The sequence below is a fragment of the Corvus moneduloides genome, chromosome 12 (genome assembly GCF_009650955.1).
Source record: "Corvus moneduloides isolate bCorMon1 chromosome 12, bCorMon1.pri, whole genome shotgun sequence".
Lineage (NCBI taxonomy): Eukaryota > Metazoa > Chordata > Aves > Passeriformes > Corvidae > Corvus > Corvus moneduloides.
Genome location: NC_045487.1, coordinates 14,100,829 through 14,125,457, shown reverse-complemented (window position 1 = coordinate 14,125,457; position 24,629 = coordinate 14,100,829). Strand labels below are relative to the sequence as shown.

Below are 24,629 nucleotides of genomic sequence, written 5' to 3'. Positions count from 1 at the left end.
GATCCAGTGGGTCAAATCAGGAGAGTAGAGGTAAAGCTGTATTTCCTCTTCTGAATTACCCTTCAAGTAAACAAACCTCAGCAGCCTGAGCAGCTCTTTCAAGGGTCACTGTGTCCCCCTCGTGCTCCCCAGGCCGCCTAAGCCATCTTGCCAGCGGCTGAGGGAGGCCCTGGCCCTTTCCTGGCCGCTCCTGGGTTCAGTTTTTGGAACACACCTGCCTTCTGTAGTAAAACTGGCTGACATCACTGCTACAATGCACTTTAAACATTGTCCAAGTCCCTTTTTAAAAGAGACGTCTCAGAAATACCTAATTCCAGCAAATTTTGTGAAAACGAGTCGCCAGGCAGAGCACTGAGCCCTTGTTAGCGCTGCCACGGAGGGGAAGGCTGAGGCAGCCGGAGGCAGAGCTCAGCAGAGGCAGAGGATGGATCCCCTGAGGGCCAAAGGGCAGAGCCCGCCCGGAATGGCAGAGAGCAGAGACCATCTGAGAGCCCCGCGGGCCATGGGGACGAGCTGAGGTACGGCGTAGGAAATGAGTCACAGGAACAAGGCAGGCAACCGCGGCTTCCCCGGCCGCAGCTGCGAACGGACTGGGGAGAGACCGGGAGAGACGCTGGGAGCGTCACGGCCAGGCTGGGGAGGGGCGGGCACGGGGCGCTCCCGCCGAGCCCCAGATTTCAGCCGTGGGCAAGAGTTTAGTGCCGCAGTCCCCTCCCCCAACGGCGCCACCGGACTCCGGAAAGTTTTGCAGACCCGGCGCCGTCCCCAGCAGCAGGTGGCTCGGGCTGGGCTGGGCTGGGCAGAACCGCCCGGCCCCTCGCTCCGCCCGGCGGGCCTGAGCGGGGCGGGGCGGTGCTACAGCCGAGAGCCAGGTCCGGGTAGCAGCGCGGGCTGTCCGCCGGCACCATGGGCTGGGACGGGCTGTGGCTCAACCTGTCCGGCAGCGCCTGTGCGGCGGGCGGGCCCTTCCCCGCCGGCACCGCCGCGCTGCTGGCCGCGCTCATGGGGCTGCTGGTGCTGGCCACGGTGCTGGGCAATGCTCTGGTCATTCTGGCGTTCGTGGTGGACCGGAGCCTCCGCACGCAGGGAAACTTCTTCTTCCTGAACCTGGCCGTCGCCGACCTGCTAGTGGGTGAGTGCCGGGGCGCCGCGGGAAGGGGGCTGCGCTCCGCCCGTGTCACCGCCGAGCTCTGTCCGCAGGCGGCTTCTGCATCCCCCTCTACATCCCCTACGTGCTGACGGGCGAGTGGAGGCTCGGCAGGGGCTTGTGTAAGCTGTGGCTGGTGATGGACTACCTGGTGTGCACCGCCTCCGTCTTCAACATCGTCCTGATCAGCTTCGACAGGTTCATCTGCGTCACCAGAGCGGTAAGGGCTGAACAAGGGGTGCCAGCGGGGGCGGTAGCGGCTCCAGGGGATGCCCTTCCAGGCAGGGTGGTTTGCTTAGGTCGCCTGGCTTTCAACGGCCTTGACCCTCTCTCAAACAGCACATGAGACAGGGGTGATCGAGGAGCTCCCCTCAGTCCTGAAAATAGTTGTGGGAGTGATCGGCTTTGCCAGAAAATGCATTTCCTTCTCACTTTTACGCTGGGAAAGGTACTCTACTTTAGAAACAGGCAGAGGCTGTGTCTGCAGAGGGAACAAGGTGTACTTATTTCCTCCTCGAATAAGCTTTAAAAGTATTACCCAGCTGAACCAGATCTGCTCCCTCAGAACATGGCCGTGCCCCTGTTGGCAGCTAATAGCCCACGGCAGCCGAGCCACAGCCCAGCCGTGGCACAAGGCGGAGACCTCCTTGCAGTGGGTATCAAACTGTCAGGGGAATTCCATGTGTACAGCCGTGTCTGGGTCAAAAGTGGCAGATTATAAATTAACATCTTTCACAGGATGCAAATGCTATTTCGATGTAAGAGACACAGAAATAGCTCAAGCCATGCCTGCAGCATGCCAGTTATTAAGAAGGGAAGATTAGACTTTGCACTTCATTTTCACCTAGACCATAAGGCCTAAAAGTATTTTGGATGATGTCAAAATAACACATTTTACCTAATAGGTTTCACACTTCTACACACAGTTCCTGATTATGTTCCATCCACATTTTCTTAAAATGCGCATTTAGTTTCGTTGCTCATTGTATATCACAAACAGTACAAAGAGGCTGGAGAATCAATTCAGCAGTTTATATGCACCTTGGTGTTTTACCAACTTCTTTTCGAAGAGGGAGAAATGAACAGATTAATTCTTAAACAGTCAACACTCAGAATTCCTTTATTGTCTAGGTTCTGAATTAGCCATGAATTTTTCTTTCATAAACCAGTCTCTCATGACTATGCACATAGTATAAATATATAAACTAGATGGTTTCAGAAACAGAAACGGAAACTGGTCATAATAAATGAAAAAAATCATCCACTTTAAAATACTTCAAATTAATCCCTCATGTAAAAATCCCTCCCCAAGCAAGAGTACAGAAAATGACTGTTGGGTTAGGGCAATATGAGAACATATGAACAGGAATATCTGAAGTTCCAAATTATTCTCCATCTCAATGAATATAGTAACTTCCTCCAAGACTGCTCCTGAAATCACTTGTATTTTTGTTAAGGACTCCAAAATCAGACCCAATTCAGACACACTCAGGTTTCCTCAGCTTTGTGGCTCCTCTGCCAGAACAGCACTGGCTGTGGAGGTCAAGGCCCACAGATGGGGGCAGTAAATACGAATCCTGTACAGAATTTCAGGCTGAGGACTTCATATTCCAAACACTGTGCGACAACACTGTGGAGATGTGAAGGGTGAATTCCAAGCCACTGCTTGAGTCCAGTACCCCAGGGAATCAGAACAGAGAAGTAGGAGATCATGACTAAGATTCTGATGAATGCTGTTGCTCATATGGCTTACTGACTCAGTATTACTGACACACTTACTGTTTTTGCACCTTAGCTTCTCTATTTTCCAAATAATGGAAATCAGTTATTCTTCTGTAAAGTACTTTGCAGACCACAACTCCATCTATACACCTTAACTGCAAATAGCAATACTGCAAGTACTTCATGAAAGAATGAAATTAAGTATATCAAACAGAAAAAGATGTTGTATATTAAAATTTTTTTGTGTGATTTTCGCATTAAGAAAAAAAGTCTCTCTACAAAGTAGAAAGCAAAAAGCTTGCATGATGTTCTGTGAATTCAAACTGTTTTACATATTTCAAATGATTTAAAAAGTCCAAATAAAGGGTCACTTTTCCAACCATCCTGTAAACAGGTATCACAGGTAATGCAATTAAATATGAAGCAACTGGTGACAACCAATTCTAGGAAGAGCAGTGGTTATTTGCTTTGAAGGAGACTTGGTTTGCTAGCTTTTAAGATCTGAGCACCATTCTCAGAACTTACTCAGTCACCTTGATAAGGTTTCTTGGAAGGCATATTTCAGAAATAACTTTTCTGTGCTACCAGTAAGCTTGGTACAACCCTCATCCCAAAACCAGTCTCTCACCAACCCTCACAAGTGACTGAGGGCCATGTTCCAAAGCAGCCACATAACTTTCTGAGATGCGTGTAATGTATGTGACTTCTGTCCCTCAGGTCAGCTACAGGGCTCAGCAAGGGATGACCAGAAATGCAGGACTGAAGATGATGACTGTATGGATTGCTGCTTTTCTCCTCTATGGGCCAGCCATTCTCAGCTGGGAGCACATTGCACAAAAGAGCATCCTCCCTGAGGGAGAATGTCATGCAGAATTCTTCTACAACTGGTATTTCCTAATGATTGCCTCTACTATTGAATTCTTTACACCTTTCATCACTGTTATGTACTTTAACTTAAGCATTTACCTCAACATCAGGAAACGCACATTGCTCAGAAATGAAAACCTCTCACCTGCTCAAGAGGACTGCGAAATGCATTTCCAGGGGGGAAAAAGGGAGCACACTATATTTTTTGTAAAGCCAGCTAACAGAGACAAACACAAGAAGAGAGCAAGCAGCCTTCTTCCCCCAAGAAACACTCCAAGGCTTCAGGCCACAGCTGAGCTTGGCAATCAGCCATCAAATCTGAATGTCAGTCATGACCTTCCACCCCTCCAGGTGGATGTAAATACCAGGCATCCCACAAAAGGCTTCTTCAAAGCAACAGAAAGCCTTTGCCACCCCAGCAGCAAAGTGGACACTGCTAACACTATGGCAAACAGATTTAGACTTTCCCGGGATAGAAGAGTAGCCAAGTCTTTAGCTGTTATTGTCTGTGTGTTTGGGTTGTGCTGGGCTCCATACACACTCCTGATGATCATCAGGGCAGCCTGCCATGGGCACTGTGTGCACTATTCCCTCTATGAGATCTCATTCTGGCTTCTGTGGGTGAACTCAGCCATTAACCCTATTCTCTACCCACTGTGTCACATGAGCTTTAGGAAAGCCTTCATAAAACTCCTGTGTCCACGAAAGGCCAAAATTCATCCTGACATTTTGATGTGAAAAGTAGGCAGGCTGAAAAGTAGTACATTTTGTATTTTGGTGGGAGCACCAAAAAGCAAGTATTGCAATACCTGCAAATGTTTATGGAATACTGGTAAGTAGGCACAAATGTAGATATTTATGAATATGTAAAAATACAATCATCCACATAGCTGGAAAAGTCACAGCAATTAAAAGAAAGGTCATTTCTTAAAGCTCTTTGGGAAAAATAACACCAACAGTATATTTTCTGGTAATGGGGCACTAGTGTTGAAGTGCTAAAAACAAAACATAACTTCCATTGCTAATAATTAGAGTTCAGGCTCTGTCACTTTTAATAACTGTAAATATTACTGGGATTCCATAAAGCATTAATCTTGGATCTGCTACATCTTATCCCAAACCCACTCTAAGACACCAAGAGTCTCAGTTGTTAAGTCTAGGATGCTTTCCCCTCCCCACTTAGTGGCAAGCCAGACAAGACATGACCAATGAAAAAAAGTAAATACAGGAAAAGCATGAGACAGGAGGCAGCACAACAGTGATGTTACCAGAAAAGCTAAGCAGCTGTAGCAGGTAAGGGAGAACTGATTTGAGTGAAAAAGGTGATGGAGACAAAAGAGAGTGGAATATTTAGTTGAAAAAAAGTCCAGGAACAGAAGTATAAAAGGGTTTTGAGCTTTGTAATAGGAGATACAAGAACTGGTAACTTATCCACTGGAAGAGTTTCACTAGGCATTAGCACTGACTTCCTGCCCCCCACCAGGATCCTGCATGGGCAGGAATCTACTGAAGTCAAAACTCTACTCCTTACAGGGCTGAAAGTATTACTCAATGTTTTGCTGTACAGATAGAGTAAGCCTAAGTAGTGTATGAGACCCATGACAGAGCTTTAGGTAAACTTCCAGGAATTTTTAAAACATTTACAGTTGGACTTTTACTACTTCTGGCTAGATTTAAAAAAAAAAAAAAAAAAGTAAAAAAAAAAAAAAAAAGTGTTGTTTTCCCCTGCCCCACCCATTGAATCTTTCCATCCAGCAAGTCATTAGTGGTCAAGAAAGTATCACTTGAAGTGTTTAGCTGTTTCCCAGGTTATGCATCGTAACTGGCATGACTCAAAGTCTGTTACAATTTACAGCCTTGCTACTGCCCAAGAGTGTTTCTGCTATTGTGCTGTCCACAGGAGCAGCTCACACAAACTGATCCTGAGTTTGGAGTATATTTGTCCCACAAGGTGTCACATTGAGCATCACTAATGATACAAGTTTGTTCCACCATCACTAGCACTAACTACATAACCTAACAGACGCTTTCCTTTGCTGACAAGTGATAGTTACTGTACAGCTCTACTTGTCTATTGCCACAGTCAAAATGCATGGTAATACAATTGATCTTAAAGTTTACAGGCAGTATTTTGAAATTGTTTACTTTGTAAACTTTCAATAAAAGTAATTAAGAGCTGTGGAAGAGTCTTAACTGTGTAGCCCTAACAAGTGGGAGAGGGGGAAAAAGCACCAGTCTACAACATTTGGGTGACTGCAGCTGAAACTGCAAAACTTATTTCAAAGACACTTCCTAAGTTACAAGGACTGACACTGAGGACTAAACAAACATGGTTAGCAAATACTGTAAACCAGGAAGGCAGATCCCTACACTATGAACGTATCCACATGAACATCATCATCACATTCTCCTATGGATGTGCTATAACAAAACAGCTTAACAGTTCTACAAGGAACAGCATCAACAGATACAGAGGAACGTTAAGATTTTTGAATTAGCATTAATTATATCCCTGGGGAAGTAAAGCCTTTAAATTATCTCCCCATTCATTCCTCCTCCCCTCCAAACCAGACTATTCATTAGTATATTAATGATCTAATTGTTGTCTGCTCTGCAATTGTTTCCTAGGATTGTATTTGCCTTTTTCAGAAAACAGGTAGCACTAAATTATTGAACAATCCCACCAAAGTCAAATTTACTATCCAATCAAGCCAGGACACATTTTCAGAAAACAGTGGTCACTCAAAGAGTAATGCAATTCAATCAGTTATCTTTAGAACACCACATTCAGTAAAGGCAAACCAGACAGGTCAAAACTTTCAGCAACTGGCATTAACCCATGGACTGGACCAGTTTCACAGGAGCTGCCACTGGCCACGCTCTACTGCTCAGTTTCCTACAGCATTGTCATTTCATTGGCACTCAACTCTCTGGCACACAATCCAGTAGGATTCTTCCTCACTCCAGGTACACATCATAAAAGCATTCTGAAATGGGAGCACACATCACCTCAGCATCATGTGGAGAAGCACTGGGTTTGTATCACAAACTCCTACATTAGAAATGCCAGCAGCCACCCAGCTCGGCAGGGTTAACTATGCCTTGATTTTCTGTCCCTACAAAAGAAAAGTTCTTTTGCTTTTATCAGAAGGTTCAACATTAGCTTTGGGTTCAACAGTGGGCTCTGAAGAGACATGAAACAACAGGTGTTAATAGCAACTTTATTGTTTCACTGGTGCAAAATCATGATACTGAATAAACTTGTGTAATGCATTTTCCCCTAAATTTACAGTAACGAAGGTTATACATATCTATATAGATTGCAATTTCTCTATTTTTTTTATACTATTTGGAACAAAATTATCTTGATAAATATGCCCTGTGCACAGTACTGGCCCTCACTGAATGTCACAGAGCCTTAATATGCAAAATATAACTTCTGTTTTTGAACATGGTACTTTAAAACTCTCCAAACATGCATTAATATATTCTAGTTTTAGGGAAAAATATTACACTTAGTCTTAACTTGCATTAAAAGAAAAGCACAAGCAGAATTTGACATACAGTAATCCCAAAAATCTGATGCTCTGTAAGGATCAGACACAGTTTCAGCTGACAGTCACTGCCAGTTTAGAGCTCTAGTGCTACAGAAGCAACAGTGAACAGACAGGAGAGAAATCAGAACTGAAGAGCCCTACCATGTCACATGGATTTCCAAGAAAGTCTCAGCCATGCTAACTGATGAAACCTGTAGTTGCTGGTCCACCCTTTCAAATTTGTTAAGAGTACCCAACGCAAGTGTTTGAAGTGCCAGACTGAACACATGAATGTTAACTTAACTTGACATTTCTGAAAGGCACAACCTAGGAACCTATCTTAAAAAAACATATGGTATGTAAATGAAAACAGGTACAGTGAGTGTCTTTCTAAAGAACAAGACCTTCATAAATTGGCCCCTCAGATTCCGGTGATTCCCTCCGCAGACGCAAGTGCTCCAGTGTGTTGTGAAAGTGTTTGTTAATTTGTTCTGTTTCTTCAGTAGACTCAAGGTTTGGGAGATCTTCTCTGATCTTCTGTATAAGCTGATTCAAAACCTGAATTGTCACCTACAGAACATAAAACCAAAGTCATCAACATCACCTGTGTTGCACTAACAAGTGCATAGACATTAGTTTTATCTGACTTGTCTTCGAGCTATTTGTATTTGGACAGTCCTTCAAAATGCTGATAAGACTGTATGCAGACAAACTGCTGGTAACTGCCTCCTCTGGTTCCTCACAGGACCCTTCCAATTTCAGAGTTCTGTGGAAATTCACCCTCCCCAGAAAATGTGAAAAACTTGTCATTAGCCTGATAGCTTTGTAACTCTTACAACAGCATTTCTCTCCAGTGTATTCAGTACAAATTTTAAAAGCTTCAAACAAATGGCATACACAATCAGATTGTATCTGCATTATCACAATCAGTATATGCACTGTAAGATAATTGTTTCTTACAGAAGTCAGTCAGGATGGTAATATCAGATTTAAAGTTCCTCTTAGAGAACAAGTCATGGCTGCCTACAGGCTGAAGTTCAGCACTACACAGAACACCATGGCACAAAATGCACTGCAGACCACCAGAGTATCCAGAGAGTATTTTTACATCTGCCAAGTGCTTTGAAATTCAAAGCTTTATTTTCATCTCCATCAGATACAGCATCTCCTATACTAGACCACTCCTATAGTAAGAAGCCAGTTGAGTTGTTGGAAAGTCAGAAAATTCCTCAAATTTCCTTAGGAATTCTCTCAGAACTACAGGGTGTTCTTTCATGTCTGCTCTCAATCAATGACATCAGAGGAGACACTGATCTCTACTTGACCAAGCACGTTTTTCAGACTCTGTAATTTTCCTAGTTACCTGCTAACAGAAAATGGATCAGGTAACTATCTCAGATTATACACATGCAATTTAAGCTGAATACATGTGGTGTCATACCTATTTTGTGAAATTAAAGCTTACACCAACCTGGCATAGTCAGCAGTGACCACGAATACCTGTAAAGAATTTTCTTTCCCTTATGTACACATTAAGTTAGGTACCTCTAAAGTTAGACTCTTACTACTTTCTCATCTGAGTTCCAGTACATTTTAATCTAAAAATATTTCAGGTATACAAGTCTCACAATATTTAAGTTCATAACTAAACTGCAAACATTTTTCCCCCATGTAAGAAGAGCGAAATTTAATCCAACAGCTTTACTAGCACATCAAGACTTGACTCCTCTGTTATCACAAGAACTTGTGCATCTCATGAGAGACTACAGGGCAAGTTGAAGAGAATTTGTGGCATAGGTGTGAATGAAGAGTTTAAAGAAATGGTCCTTAAAAAAGATGCAACAGAGAATGGATTTCCACTCACCGCCTCATTCTCTTTTTCATAAAAATAGATGTATCTATTCAGAATTTCTATGAAAAGCTGGACTTGCAGAGAAGGGTCCATGCACTGATTTGCTATCTTCAGAGCCTTCTTTAGGCATTCCATCACTCTTTTTCCTCCATGAAGCTAGAAGAAAAAACCCCAAAGTTACAAGAAATAAAAGAACCGTAGGGAGCTCCAGTATCTCACACAGAGCATTTCCTGGGGTCTGCCACAGAAACACAAAACTACACAAACTGCAAAGAGCAAGCTGTCACTGAAAGCCCACCCTGCCTGACTGCCACCAATATTAGATTTTGTTAAATCACACAGTAACTCAAACAGTTGTTGAAAGCCTTCAATTATGAGATCAATCAACTCAATTTTGTAACATGTACTATAATGCATACTTGTTTCAAACACTGCTCTTTAAAATGACAACAGCTTATGTGGCAAGCCCTGAAAAACACACAGGATTTTTTGATCTTTACTTCAACAACTTGTATATTTAATTTGGAAGTTTAGTAGTTCACATGCAAACTACACTAATGTAATAAATACAAGCAAAGTGCAGCCCAGTCAACTAGCCTTTAACTAGCTGACGCCCAAAAGCCTGCCTGGTACTTCCATCCTTAAGTTAGCGTTTTCTCCATTTTTTATTAATGCAGTTTACACTGCAGTGAGTTTTAGAGGTTTCACAAGTTTTCAAGTTATTAGAATAAATTCCAACCAAATCTACTTCACTGATGTACCTACTTTAGAAGTGTCTAAAGAAGAAAGGCAGAACTGTAACTGAGGCAGGATGTGTCCTACTGTTGTCACTTTGTTCTTACCTCCTCTCCATTCTTGTCAGTGTTTCGGCCAGACCAGAACAGATGGGCACAAGTGCTCACAGCTCTGCACTGGTCTGGCTTCTTCAGGAGTTTGGAGGCTGCCAGTGCACACTGAGTCCTCAAAGGCTCGTGGTTCTCCTCACTGAAGCACTTCATCCTCTCAAATGTCCCAATTATCAAGGTGATTGCAGCCAGCTGTGCTTTTGAGTCACTGATTTCATCTTCATACAGAGAGAAGGCCTAGATAATAGAGAGAGCAAGACTCAATCAGAACACATCAGAAAAACAAAAAAATCACACCTGCTACTAACACAGCAGAAAACTATCCCATTTTACATTTGTTAAAAGCTTCAGGCAGGAAAAAAGATCTTTCATTTATAGTGTCAAAATCAAGTTAAACCCACAGACCAGAAATAAGTCTTAAAAGAAATAGTATTCAAGTGGTCATAGCAAACAAGTGTGATCCCACATATAATCTGAAGATTGGATTCTTCCTCATTTCAAGCACCTGTTCAAACACAGAACTTCAGCAGCAGAAATAGTCCTTGAAGATTTGGTTCTTTGAAACACACGAAACAGCAGAGCAGAAGTTGGTGAGTAGGCAAGAAAAGCACTTGCACTGCTGCTACATGGATGAAGAATCTTCAGAGAATAGAAAAGCTTGAACCATATCTCTAATGGAAAGTACATAATTGCCATGCTGCTCTCATCATCAGAACTGTGCTACAACAGCACCTGATACAACACAGTGAGAACACTGAGCTTATCAGCAACTCTGTTTAAAAACATGCATTTAGTAGCAGTATTAGAGGAAAGGTTAGGACAAAGCTTACAACACGGATAAAATGAAATACATTGGTTCTTTATCTGATGGGTAGGAGGAAAAGGTTGTTGCAACAAGTAAGGCTTAAGACCAAGTTACAAATTCAAGTAGATTTTCAGAGTGGTTTATAATAACAAGGATTCTAATTGGGAAAGCCCAGCATAGCAGTTGTGAACACTGCAAATTTTAAAAAACTTCCGAAGAGTGCTTGTGGTCAGGGCAATACCAGCTGGATATCAGGTGCTGGAGACAGAAGCAGTGAAAGAGCATTTTATGCTGAGAAAACTACACTCCTCCAGTGAGCCAACTACACGAGCAGGAGGCAGCATTGCAACATACCACATGTTGTCAGACTGAGTATTCAGATCAGTAGCAATGGAGCTTAATTCCACAGCAGCCTGGGAAGCAAGAATGAAATGAGGAGTTTCTACCTAGTAGCATTGGCTGTCCATCACTTCTGGTGCTTTAATCACACCGGATGGTTCAGTGTTCAGCAAACCTACCCAGGTCAACTTAAAGGCAGCAAAGGACACCAACTCCAACAGCTGAACACTCACCTGGGACATGAACTCATAGGCCACAGTTTCATGATTCTCAAAGCCAATCTCTCCCGCAGCCAGTGCTCCCTGCAGGAAGAGTCGGAGAGGCAGCTCTGCCAGTTCTGCTTTGATCAGAGCACTGATGGTCTGATGAGCAAATGAGAAGATCTTCTGGCACTTCTTTTCCCATTTGTCATCCTAGACAAGAAAAACAAGTAAGACCTTGAACAAAAGTATTGCTACAAGGAAAAGGGAATCTGAACTGTACTAAGATCTGTTAAGTGCTCCAGTCTGTTGCCCTCTGATGCCACTGCAGTGCCCAGCAGCACAGTGTTGGCTTCAGTGGGTCTGCACAAAGTACTTATTTGACTTACAAAAATTTCACATCCATTTCTCCTACCAGCTCATAGCAGCCTTCCTCAGAAGCCTACACTGAACTGCAGTTAGGACAGCTGTGCTTAGCACATAACTAAGCAAAAGCCTAATGAGCCAAAGGGAGAAAAATTCTGTTCAGTTTAGAGCAATCAGAAGTGGAAGAGAATTTTAAAACCTTCATTTTGAAGAGTATTTTAACAAACAGCATTTAAACTTATTTCCCCACAATAATGGAAATATATATTTAAGGTAACTATCTCAATCAGAAAGCATTAAAGAGCCAAAATGGATCAGTCATTATTTTAACATACACTTTTACTACTACTGTGTAAGTTCAAAGCAAGTGCTTTTCTTTTGTAGGTTTAGAAACATTAAAATACTGTAGCTACAATTTAGAAATCGATGAATTTCAATAGCCAGATTTAAATCACTTTCATGCCATCAGTTCTGGTCTCCAGTAAAGGCACATAATCAGTCACCTCAATGAATAAACAAAACTAGCTGATTTCTGCTTCATCACTTCTCAAGTGCTACAGTAACTGTCCTGGGGTGATGGTATGAAGCCGCTTTATTCCTTAACCACCCGCTCAATGCCCAAGGACACTGTGCCCTTAAGATGGACCCGGGGGGCGGGGCTGGAGCCACGGGGCAAGTGCGGGTCGGTTCAATGGCTCAGCCCAAGGCTCGGGGCTCTGGCGACTCGGGAGGGAGTGTGCCGGGAGCGCTCCGCTGCTTTTTGGGTTTCTTCTGTGTTCCACTAGCCGGAAAAAGGTTCTGTTGTTTTTTTCCTTGGTCTCTTCCTTTCCCTCCCCCCTTGCCTCACTGCCTCCCTTCCTTCCTCGTGGGTCTGGGGGGCCTGCAGGGTGGCCCAGCTGGTCCAAGCCCGTGTGTCTGTTCCCTCTCTGGCAATTTCTTGTATTTTGACGTTTGATTTTTTTTTCCCCCCTGTTCTATACCCTGTTTCGTTTTGTGTTAATAAACAGTGTTTTTTCCACTTTCACTTGCTGTGACCCATTTGTCTCATTGGTGGAGATGGAGAGGCCCTTCTCCCTTTGGAGGAGGTGCTCATTCCAAAGCACTTCCTCCTAAAATTTTGTCTCCAAAACCCGAGACAGTAACTTACTATGACTTGATAAAAATCTTCATTAAATTAGAAAGCATTCAAACCTCAAGCAAAAATCTGCCTTGAGAAAAAAAACCCCAAAACCAAAACTTGCCTTCTGTATCAAGTCTGAGCATACTTATGTAGCCAGACAAAATGCATTTTTAAGAAAATAAAGCCAAGCAAGCATACAAGAGCAAGCTAGAGGGGAACTTACCACTTTGGAGTTCTCTTTGTAGCGAAAAGCGAGCTGGTAGGCAGCAAAAACCAAGGGTGGCAGTGTGAAACGAATGCGCTGGTTCCCCCCTGCCCCGAAGTGCTTCCGGGCAGTGTTGAGGATCTAGAACAGAAGCACTGTGAGCTCAGAGAGTTCTTCACAGAAACAAGCACTCAAGTGAACCTCAGTGCCCGACTCTACATGTATTTTTAGATTAGATGTAGAATTCATGTAAATAACCTGAATTTACAGAAGCCTGTAATCACCCATTATACACTGCGCTAGCCACAGTGGCTAATATACTTGGACTAGGGTGTTTGAATTTACATCTCATATCTCTTCCATACAGCATACATAATTTAAAGTGAGATACTGTGAAAATCCCATAGCCTTGGATTTTTTCCTGCTGCTGCTGTATTGTAGAAAAATTTGATGCGAGCATTTGTGATGCTGAGGGAGCTATTAAGCATTTTTACTTGGAGGTGTTAAGTAGCTCACAGAATTGTACCCAAAAGATAATGTGACAAGTCCTTTGATGGCATTTAAAGGTGGTCAATCTGATTAAAGCAAAGCACTGCTAGATGAGAAAGACAGACTGACATTCAAAATCTTTGCAGAAACAGCTTCAACATCTCTAGCTATGTAAAGTCTTTTGGGGTAGAAACATCAATTTCCTTGGTGCCAGCATTCCTTTGAGGGAAGCTTTGCTCTCTGTAAGAAAAAAAAAAAAGCCCACCAAAAAAACCTTCCTGCTTTACTCCAGCAATATTCAGGAACAATGCAGCCAGTGACCACAAGGTCCTGAAACACAACTGTCTCCAATTCCTGTAAAGCTATGCTTCTCCCCATTACACAAGTTTTATTACACTTCAAGCAAGACTTTTTTATACCAGACCTTAAAGCCAAGCTAGATCAGTGCTAGTTGTCTTATGCATAGCTTGCACTTTATTCTCTTGCTCTATTCTCACTGTTTATACAGTGTGATGCTGCTGCAACTTCAGGAAAGAGTCAGTCAATTTTATTTCAGGCACTAACTGTAACTTCACAGTAGTCCCTAAAGCAGGTCTGACTTGAGCTAACTGTGCCATTTGCAGCAGCATCCAACTTCAGCACAGCTCCTGCGAGCTTCTCCAGTGGACTTGGCACAGACAGAACCCAGCCTTCTACCCTAACACACTTCTCAAGATAGGGAGGTAATTTAAACTTGAAATAAACTACCAGATACAGCAGATTAACAACAGAGACCTACATAAAGCTGCCATAGGTCAACTCAAACCATTGCAAGTACCATAATGCAGAAGTTTCAAGGACATGACAAATCTACTGTTAGAGATGGACCAAACAGAGAGGAAAAGCATTTGGAACCAAGCAGCAGGACACCACATGCTGTATGAAGACCCCATCCTTACAGAAATTTAAATCCCTGAGGCCAAACACACTAGGCTGTATTTTCTGAGGTTTTTGCATTCTCTTGGTATTAAAATACACAAATAGCAGAGTACGCCAAATAGCACTTGCTGTATTTTCAATAGAGGGTTATATGAAGTTGTCAGGACATTAAAAGTTCCACAAACTAATACAGATAGTTGCCACCTCCTGGGATGGAAACTTTAAATCAACAAATCCTTAAGTCCTCATCTGCTTTTTCTAAATAAACAAGATATCATCCTACCATTAGAGGTGTCATACATAATGCTCTCTACCGAGTTTGTAGTGCCAGAGCAGCAACACCCCAGCTCCCAGTTTCACTCAAGTCTTGTATAGTCAATAATGCAAGAACTGTGACAGTTCAGAGAGCACAGACATTGAGAAGCAGCAGTCACCAACCAGGTACTGTTGGTCAGGGTCATCAGAACGCAGGAGATGAATAAATCTTCCCACAAGACTCTGCTCATCAGCAAAGTCCTCAGGGTCAGGATCTTCAGTAGGCTGATCTGGTTGATCCTGGATCAGGGTGGATACCAAATTCATGATGGCATCAACCTGTTAAAGGCAATATAAGTTCTGTTTAGACTACAGCAGTCCGTAAGCGTAAATTGACAGCAGTTGGGAACATCTTTACAGCCACTTTACACTTTATGTGCCTTACACCCTGAAGCAGGGTCCCCCTTAGCACAAGTGGGAAAGGGCAGCACAGCAGTGCAGAGGAAATTCAGATTCCAAAGGCTGTGCAGCCTTCTTTAGGTAATAGATCCAGTTTTAAAGGGATTCAGGATCTTTGTTCACACCTAACAGATTACTGTCTAGGCTGAGGTGTGGTAAATCAGCAGTAACCTCCAGGATGAGGTTAGGTGCAAAGGCATTTAGGAACACAGGAGGAACAATCACCAAGTGGGATAAAGCCTGTGCCAGGGGAGGCAGGAGCATGCAGGCTAGGAAACAAAGCATGCACTGCATCAAGTCACTCAGTGTGCGTTTTCAGGTCTTTGAACAGTCATTTCAGTGAAGTGATATCAGAAATTAAACATATTCAAATGACAGAAGAATTATCATCTGCTTGTGAACAACACAAACTTAATTTTGAGCCAATTTCCACCCCCTTGGTCACTCACCTGTCAATTAAAGCAATAATTATATTTTTCACATTCACATATAAGTTAACTTATATCATACCTGTTCTTGGGACACAATTTCTGTGTTATAATCCAATACGTTGCTAAGCACATAACAACTCATGCTCTTCCTGGACTCATAATCAAAGTATTCAAAGAGCGGGTGAAAATGTTTTAGTTTCAGAACTGTCAGGATGTTGTTGTAAGTATCAACAGGGATTTTCAAAAGTCTAGTCAGCTCCTTTGAAACAGCACTGCTTGTTGCAATACTAAAAGAAAATATATGCAAAAACCCACAATTAATCAATAGTTCACACATGTAGACAGGTTTAAAGTCTGCTTCAGAATACCAATTCTGAGGTACACAACAACAACTAAGCAACCTGCTGCTAGGGAGAAAGGAAACAAGTATCAAAACAAGTCAGATCTTGCTCTTTGGGACATACAGTGACAAATGCATGTTTTAAGTTGCTGCCAGCAGAAGCAGAGACTGTGGCTGCAAATGCAGCAATAGCAGAACTCTAGTGTGCTGGAAGGGATGCCTACACAATGCACACACATTGTGTGGCTGTACAGCATAACTTATGCACAGGGAAACAAGTCGTGGTTAGTCAGGAGTTTATCAGGACTGCTGCAGCTCGGTCCAAAAGCAGTGACCTTACACATCCAGAGCATGGCTCTGCTATCTTAGCAAACATGGTGAAATGCAGAAGGCCTGATTTTAGGGTATTAATTGCCATGCCGAAGAAAATGCAAGAGACACTTACTGTTCCAGATTAAGTTTGTTGAATATTTCCACAGTAGTCTCCAACACCTTGTCAACATAGTCCACTCGATCTGGGTAGCATTTCATAGCCAGGTTAATGAGAGAAACTTGCAAAGACACCACATCCTCTGAGGGCATATCCTGCCGAGACTGAAATTTAAGACAGCATGAAGTTGTTACTAAAGCACAGGACTTGGCAAAAAAACACCCTCAAAACTGCATGCAGGGATACCAAACATACCTGTATAACAGTAGCAACCTGCTGTGAAAAGATGTCAAACAGTTTGATATCTGCTGGGATACCAGGTCCATCTTCACGATGTGCAAATAAAGCTAACCTGGTGGCAGAGCAAGGAAAGTAGCTTGGTCAGGATAGCTTTTCTATTCCTCAAATACAGACCAGAAAGAGGTACTGGCAGAAAAAGCAAGTCCTTTAGGTATATTTGGAAGCTCTATTACAAGCAAAAAGGAAATTAATGGAAGTCAGAAGCCTTATGAGCAACTGAGCCTGGTAACTATCGGTGCTGGAAAAGAGTGCAGACAGAAAAGCCAAGGTGAAGAAGGAACAGGAAAGACACTCCATAATTGATGTTCTTCAGCTAGAAGCAAGTGCTCTGTTTTTTCCAGCAGATAAAGAGGTATAGAGTAGGCTGACAGAAGAGCAAATATCCTGCATTTACTCAGTGATATCACTGAAATTAGACGCCCAATAGCATTCTCTACAAAACAGCCTCCAGAAAAAAAAAACCCCACACAGAAGAAATACGCTGACTTAACTGTTCTTTGTCTCTAAAGACACACCAACATGTTTGGAACTTACACTATTCGCAGAGAACAAAATACAAAGAGAACTGAGAAGAACAGATAAGTGAAGAATACTTTTGGGGGGAAGGGGGGGGTGAGGAGCACAAAATTGCTATCCAGCAAGCATTCAGGAGATAACAGGTATTTTTATCTGTAAGAGGACAAAGTCATGCCAGCCATCATTTCTGCAAAAATGAGACACAAGACAAAAAGCATCACTATCAGAACACTAACACCTTACCTAAGTTGCAGCTTAAGAAGCTCAGCACTGCTACCTTGACTTTCTAATTATTGAGATTATTCTACTCTAAATTAGAGAAAGAACTACAAAAATATTTAGGAAAAGGCATCATATTAGAATTTTTAAAATTCTTTCTACAGGGTTTCTAAATTTTGATTCTGAATGAACTCTGGGTCTAAAATAAAGAGATAGATAAGAAAAACCCAAAAAACTTCAGTGCCAAGAAAAATAAGACATTGAACTACTCTTATATTTGATTAGGGTGGTAAGAAGCAGACTTTCTAAAGCCAGGAACAATCACTGCCTTTTCTCAGAGGCACACAGCAGATTTCCTTGGCAACAGCTGGGTGTAAAGCCAGCAACACTACAAGGTATGAACAAGCTGCAGGCAGATGGCAGCATAATTAAAAGCCATGAATAGTTTAGTAAGGCAACAAAGATCCCAAAGCAGCAAGACTACTCGCAGAGATTCCTTTAGCAGGAAAGCCCCACAGGAATAAGGATAAAATTTTCACAAGCTTCTTCAGCAGTCACTGATGTTCACATTCAATTACTCAATGCCAGCTGAAACAAAGATGAGAAATGACAAGAGGCACAACCTTTACCAGGCTGCTTCACATCTGTACTACACAATGCTGAAACTCTTGGCCATTGCTGCTACCAGCTCCAACACAAACACAAGAGCAACATCCTCCCTACATGCATGGATTCCAAGGACAGATCCACTCATATGCTCCAACACTTGCAGTAACATCACAGTCAAAATCTCAAGCTGCCATACTACAAAGATCATCATGCTGCCACCCTTCTGTCCTTGTTGTACAGCCCAAAGAGAGGGCTCTGGAAGCCTTCAGTGGCCCAACAAACCACAGTGGTGGTACGTCTGGGAGGACAGAGGGTCACTACCGGTCAGTCACTTACTGGTGTTTGTAATAGTAAGAACACAAAAAACTTACTGTGGAGGTAATACCGAAGTTTAACACGACAGCAAAAGCTACACAAGGAAAGCCTTCTCACAAGAATGACACTGCCACACTCCAATGTAAGAGCCTAGTAAAAGATCCCGTGACCTCTTTTAAAAGTAATCAAGAGAGTCTCAAAAACCAGTTACAGGCAACATTTCTTGGGATTTGGGGGTTTTGTGGTGTTTGGGATTTACAGTTTTGGGGTTTTTTTTTTAAGCTAACAAAACTATGAAAAATCTGAGCCACAGCATGGAAGTGTGGGAAACCAATCAACTCCTGTGAACATCTCTATATGAAGTATGAAGGCAGCATGCTGTCTCTGACAAATGCACAAATACTGAAAGATATTCCAATAAAAACCAAGTCTTGAACAAATCAATCTGACATAACCTGGAGAAAACAAACCACAGACTTGGTAAGTAAACAATTCAAGATCCTAAGTTATACCAGTCATGCCCAATACACACAAGTCCTCTCCAGGCATTAGGGATGATACAGTAATCCACCCAATGCCGAATGCCAGGGGACCCACGGTCCCTGGAGTAACTGAAGCCCATACACCAGGATATGGACCAGATACATGAAGGTACATGTTTGTGTGCAAAGGCAAAGGACAAGGCTTTTCTTGAGGCTGAGAAGCCATGCAAGCACACTTCCTTTCTGCAGCAAGAAAGTGCAGGTACTCACTGAAAATCTGTATTTCCTTTCAGCATACAAATTAAAACTTCAGTTTGACCTTAACAGTTTTTTCCAACCTAAAGAATTCTATGATTTCTCCCCCAAATCTGACCTCAGTGCAAGCAGTTTTAAGCAGTTCCTCCACAGGAAAAACGTGCTTTTGGAAGAACAGTCAAGATGTTAGCGGCAAGCTAAGAATTAAGAAGGTAGTTCCATTTCCTACTAGCTCTTCTCTGAAGAAGCACTGTTATGGTCTCTGATCAAACCTGCAAAGTAAAGTATCCCTAATATATGATTTATCCATTAGGATTTCAAGTTTTCAAGAGGTACCTATGAGTGATAGGGCTGTCAAAGCAGGGCACTGCTGTCACTTCAGTTTAGAAGCATGAAACTGCTCAATACCAAATGGGTTGTTTCCTGGCTTAATCTGTTTACGAGTTTTAATCAGTCCATAAAGCAGGTTTCATTGGAAGCTGTAAAAGCAGAGTCCAGAGAGTAGAAGCTACAGAAATAATATTCTTCACAGCTTTAATTACAGCTGATAGAAAGACATTGAAACAGTGAAGTGGTATCAGAAATTAAACATATTCAAATGACAGAAGAATTATCATCTGCTTGTGAACAACACAAACTTAATTTTGAGCCAATTTCCACCCCCTTGGTCACTCACCTGTCAATTAAAGCAATAATTATATTTTTCACATTCACATTTTGGTGCAGCTCAGCACAGGCTCTGAGAAATGGGTTCAGGGTTTGGAGGTGAAATTCATCTGGGAAAACCTGAAGTTTTAGATCAATAGTCATCAAGTTATAAACTGAATTTGCCCATTGTTACACAGAAGTAAAATGCAACAGAATAATTCTAAAGCAGATAGCCACATAGTAAATACACTCTGGCCTATGAAGCTGACCTTGACTGGGTAAATGCATGAAGCAAGAGATGTAAGACAAATGGGTAACTTGAGGGCCCGCCTATCTATTACAACTCACAACACAGGCACTGCTGCTCAGATGCTTACAAGCTACTGCAACAGAAGGAGCATAAAATGGACCCATCTCCACTCTGCCCATCTGGTAAAAAATATAGGACAAGCCACTGTGCACAAGTCCCAGTGATGAAGTTTTCCAGTCCATGAGGAAGATGTGAAAGCTGCCTGAATCTGCCTATGCATATAGAAGTGTCCCTGTGTCCCATCACTGCAATTGAATTTAAGCAGCTCACCTGTATGATGCACTCCATGAGGTACTCCTGAGCTAAAGCATCTCTACAGTTCACAACTTGCTCCAGTATTCCAGGCAGAACAATCTGGAATGGGGGGAAAGTCTTGCAGTGATCTTACAATTACCTTCTAGGTTTATATTCACACATGCATTTAATCGAAGCAGAGCAGAATTTCTAACAGTTCTCAGCTGATTCTCTACATAAAAGCTTTCTGATAAAAAGTCCCATTTTTCTGCAGTTCCATCCTTTGGAGAAAAAAAATCTACTGATGTCAGAAGTCTGTCCTTTTCATACATTATGCAAGCTCTGATTTCATAAGTCAGTGCTACTGACTTTGCTGGCACAAACTCAGGGTCTCAGCAGCACCACTCAAAGTCATTTTCAGCAGCTGTACTGTAGAACTTACAAGGGACAGACTTAAATAATACATTTCCTTCACTGTCATTTCACACAATAACAGTTCTCTTGAATGCTTTGGGAAGGACAGCCTCACAACTTGTGAAGTCTACCTAAGAACACTGGATGTGTACACATCCCTTAGACCAACCCATTATTCTGCAAGGAAAATGGGAATTGGGAAGGAAACCTTTAGAGCTTCTTGTCACTGTTACAGACAGACTTACAGGACAACGCGTGAATCATGTCCTTGGCCTGAGAACACACTGTATACAGTATTCAGAACTTTTCCTCAGATGAAGAGTTTGAGGAGCACTTGGATTACTGAACTTTTAGCAAAGCTATAACACTTCCAGCTGCTCATCTGGAAGTCCAAACTAGTTTAGTTGCAAAAACGTTGGCAGAAGTCAGAAAGAATGGACAGCCATCCCACCTGCTTGTATCGCTCCACATTAACCCCTTCCAGCTGACTGAGGCGAACCAGGTTTGTTCCCACGAGGATCCTCAGCTCCTGCCTCTCACGCTCCCTTTTCTCTCTGTCCCGACTGTGGCCCTGGTGCTGCATTCGCACCCAGAGTTTGTTCATCTCAGCAAAGTTCAGCAGCACAAAATCCATCGAGTCACTGATGTCTCCAGTGGTTTCTTCACTGCAATTGGTGAGAGGTTAAGAACAGAAAAGCTTGTCAGAGGTATTCATCCTTCCAGCCACTGGTGAACATACAAGTTTTAAGAAGATTAGAGGGTGGGGAAGTGTGAGGTGGGATTTCTGGGTTCATAAGAAAGGTTCATATCCTCACTTGTGAGAAGCTTTAGTGCTGGAAGGGAATTCTTAATGGACAAAACACCTGTCAAGTCTATGGAGTTCTAGCATATCTACTTCTCCCATATCTGAAGAAAGTCAACAGAAAGTTTAAATAAGCTCTATTAACAGTAATTTTATCAAGTTATAGCCCATCCTTCTTACTCTGCTTGCTCGCCTTCATCTGGTAAGATATTCCTGGTACACTGCAGGAGATAGTTTCTAAGAAAGAGGCCTCTAAGAGGATGCTGCACTCCACGGCACATCTCCACCAGGTCTTTCAAAATATCTTTCCTGGACTGTGGAAACGACTTGACATAGACAACACCTACTGTTATCAGCAGATACCTGCAAAAGGCACAGAGTCAAACAATAAATTATTAAGTAACAACATCACACTTAAAGGCAACAGTTCCTTTTGTCCATTATGGCAGGATTACCAAAGCACAAAAAAAAGCAATAAAATTATCACCTGGGTCCCATAATTTTGCATATTTAGTCAGCTTTCAACTCCTATTCTCTGCTACAGAGCACAGCAAGTCTGAACAGCCACTAAACCTCATTACAATGCTTGATACACTGAATGTGTAAATGCTCACAAAGCTCTGAATGCTCTCAGACTAGCTCATTTATACTTCCAGCATCCCACCACGCTGGAAAACAGCACTGGCACACACAGATTAGTAACCTATGATGGGGAAGTAGTTAAACCTCTTTCACACTGTACTCTAGCAGGATAGGAACTACTTGCTTTGTACTCATTCCCTCAGCACCTCTGCATCAGGTAACAGGCAGCAGGAATATGTGAGATGCAAAGACTGGTGCTCCAGTACATTTGGACTCCCCTTCAGCTTAGAAGACAAAAACTACAATACTCAGAGCCTACAGGTTTAGAGGCCTCACCCCCTCCCTGCATGCTCCTCAGCCTCATGCATAGGACCTCCAAGAAAGCACCACAAGTTTCGACAGAGAGAACCAGAGTCTACAAGGAGACAGGAAGATGACTCTGATGGTTACACACAGGGGGAAAGACATCGTGGTAGCCATCAGCCAACTCCAGAAATTGCATGAAGATGCAGCCTAGTGTGTCCAGAGCCTCTTCCTGGCATGAACACAAGGTCAGGAATGAAAAACTTCAGCACCAAGCAAAATCTAAATCTGACTATGTCGAAGATGTACTGCAGCCCAACGGTCACATATTTAAAGATAAGCCTTACAGGCCTTCAGCATCATTTCTGGCATGCTATCACTTTGCAAAAAAAAAAATATTCAGAAACACAGACTCTAAGAGTGAAGTCACAAACTTTCAGCTTCTTCCCATTTCTCATTCTCTAAAAAGGCAGAAGGCTATGAAGTAACTACTGTGTGGGAGATGCCAAGATCCAATCCTCAGGTAACACAAACAGTTAATAAATGCATAGTCAATCTCCCTGATCAGAGTGGTACTTGGTTAATCTTCCACTGACCAGTTTTTTACCCCAAATCCAACTTGACTCCAAGATTAAAGTGCTTTCATTTTGGTCATGTGCAAAATTAACACACTGACAGGAACAACTGCCCTTCTGCACCTGCACTCTTGGCCTAATCCCAGAAGTTTCACAGTAATCCACTCTTAAGACAAGCAGAAATACTATTGACCATTGTAAACTGATTGAGAAGTCAATCATTTTCTGAACCCAGAGTTGGACAACTACTCACCAGTTTAAAAAAGAAAAAGCAAACAAAGCCAGACACCAACATATACACACTTACAGTCTTGGAATGATATTTCCAGCGTACTGTACTAGCTCATAAAGGTCTGCCACTTTCCTGCCTTTGGCAAATTCATCTGTCAGGTAGACTTCCAAGTAGTGCAGCTCATCAGAAATTGCCATGTCTTTTTTTCATAGTTAAGGATTTTAAGTTAGAATGTCTACAACATTTTCATAGTAATCTGCACACCCAGGAAGAAAAGATGCTGTACCAAATACAAACACGCCCAAGCAGGCAGTACTCCTGAACCAGTAATCACTATTGGGATAAGTGTGCAAGATTAACCCAAGCCTTCAATCAATTTTTAGCATATTAGAAAAGGGAATAAAAGAGTTGTTTCACAGAGCTGATAATTTTTTTAGAACTAGACTCCTGAAATTTCCCAGAGGAAGATATTAAAGACAAAAAAGACTTGCTTTTACCAGATAGAAAAAATGAACTTACACAGTGAGCAAGGTGTATATTCTCCTGCGATATATACACGTAATTGAATACTGAGGAGAAAAGTGCTAATAAATATCTGACACAGGATACCATTATACCAAAAAAAGCAGATGAACATCCCATTCCAAATTCAACATTTCAACTATTAGTTTCCTCTTGAAAGGATACAGAGCTCATAATAGCTCTTTGGAGATAACATAGAAGTCCGCAGCTCCCCAAGCATGTTGGAAGCATGTTTCAGAGCATCCATGAGCTTGTTCTTGTCCTTCAGAGGAAGAAAGAGAAAAGTCTGTTAGAAATGAAACTAGGCAACTGCAGGATTTTTTACCTATTAAAAAAAAAATCAAGTGATTTAGTATCTAGTTTGTACTACACCACCCACGCTAAGTGAACATTTTACCTGAAGGCAATAAGATGATGCATCTGAAGACAGAGCTACAGTAATAAACTGCAATACTAATGGTAGAAAAATCTAAAATCATTCTGCTTATGCAGCAATCTCCACCCAATACTCAGATTCTATCGAGTAAGCAAAAAGGAAAGGGTTCCCTTCCCCCAAATCTGGTCTGTCATTTGCTCAGATCTCACAGATCTCCTAGAAACCCCTAGGAGACAGACAATACACACTCTCATCAACACCCTCCCCTACTTCTCACCACAAAAAACACCTCCCTGAAAGGCACCACTTACTAGTCTGCATCTAACTTACACTTCTGATGCATTTAGTCACCTGGCATCACAGGATACAACCACAGACCTCTACTCTACCACCTATACAGACTTGAGCAACCCATCACATGCAATAGCAGTAAGTTTTGAGGGAGAACAAAAAAGAATTGCTAGTGTGACCCACTTAGTGTATTTATACTGTCACTTAATGACAGATAGCAGTGAAAAGTTCAGCTGCAGCTACTTAAAAATTTCCAAAGCATTCCATTGAGTACAAAAGTGGAAGAGGTGTTAAATTTCTTCCTACTGTCATTTGGCT

The 24,629-nt window shown here is 42.3% G+C and overlaps 2 protein-coding genes across 4 annotated transcripts in view; one reads left to right on the top strand and one right to left on the bottom strand.

Moving 5' to 3' along the window:
• Positions 1–758: 758 nt before the first annotated feature.
• On the top strand, positions 759–5,920 carry LOC116450168 (histamine H3 receptor-like). Its single transcript, XM_032122270.1, has 3 exons — positions 759–1,132; positions 1,201–1,367; positions 3,587–5,920. The coding sequence occupies exons 1-3, from the start codon at positions 907–909 to the stop codon at positions 4,472–4,474; spliced, it is 1,281 nt and encodes a 426-aa protein (XP_031978161.1). The 5' UTR covers positions 759–906; the 3' UTR covers positions 4,475–5,920.
• Positions 5,446–24,629, bottom strand: part of VPS35 (VPS35 retromer complex component) — a 27,492-nt gene continuing 8,308 nt past the window's right edge. For all 3 annotated transcript variants that reach the window (XM_032122267.1, XM_032122268.1, XM_032122269.1), the window contains exons 3-17: positions 23,810–23,906; positions 23,198–23,321; positions 21,611–21,793; positions 21,080–21,293; positions 20,251–20,334; positions 19,699–19,808; positions 16,582–16,678; positions 16,342–16,490; positions 15,636–15,843; positions 14,850–15,005; positions 13,023–13,145; positions 11,347–11,526; positions 9,967–10,206; positions 9,137–9,280; positions 5,446–7,842 (exon numbers count right to left, since the gene is read on the bottom strand). In XM_032122267.1, the coding sequence (XP_031978158.1) occupies positions 7,663–7,842; positions 9,137–9,280; positions 9,967–10,206; positions 11,347–11,526; positions 13,023–13,145; positions 14,850–15,005; positions 15,636–15,843; positions 16,342–16,490; positions 16,582–16,678; positions 19,699–19,808; positions 20,251–20,334; positions 21,080–21,293; positions 21,611–21,793; positions 23,198–23,321; positions 23,810–23,906 (2,289 nt within the window). In that variant the 3' untranslated portion in view covers positions 5,446–7,662. The remainder of the gene's footprint in view (positions 7,843–9,136; positions 9,281–9,966; positions 10,207–11,346; positions 11,527–13,022; positions 13,146–14,849; positions 15,006–15,635; positions 15,844–16,341; positions 16,491–16,581; positions 16,679–19,698; positions 19,809–20,250; positions 20,335–21,079; positions 21,294–21,610; positions 21,794–23,197; positions 23,322–23,809; positions 23,907–24,629) is intronic.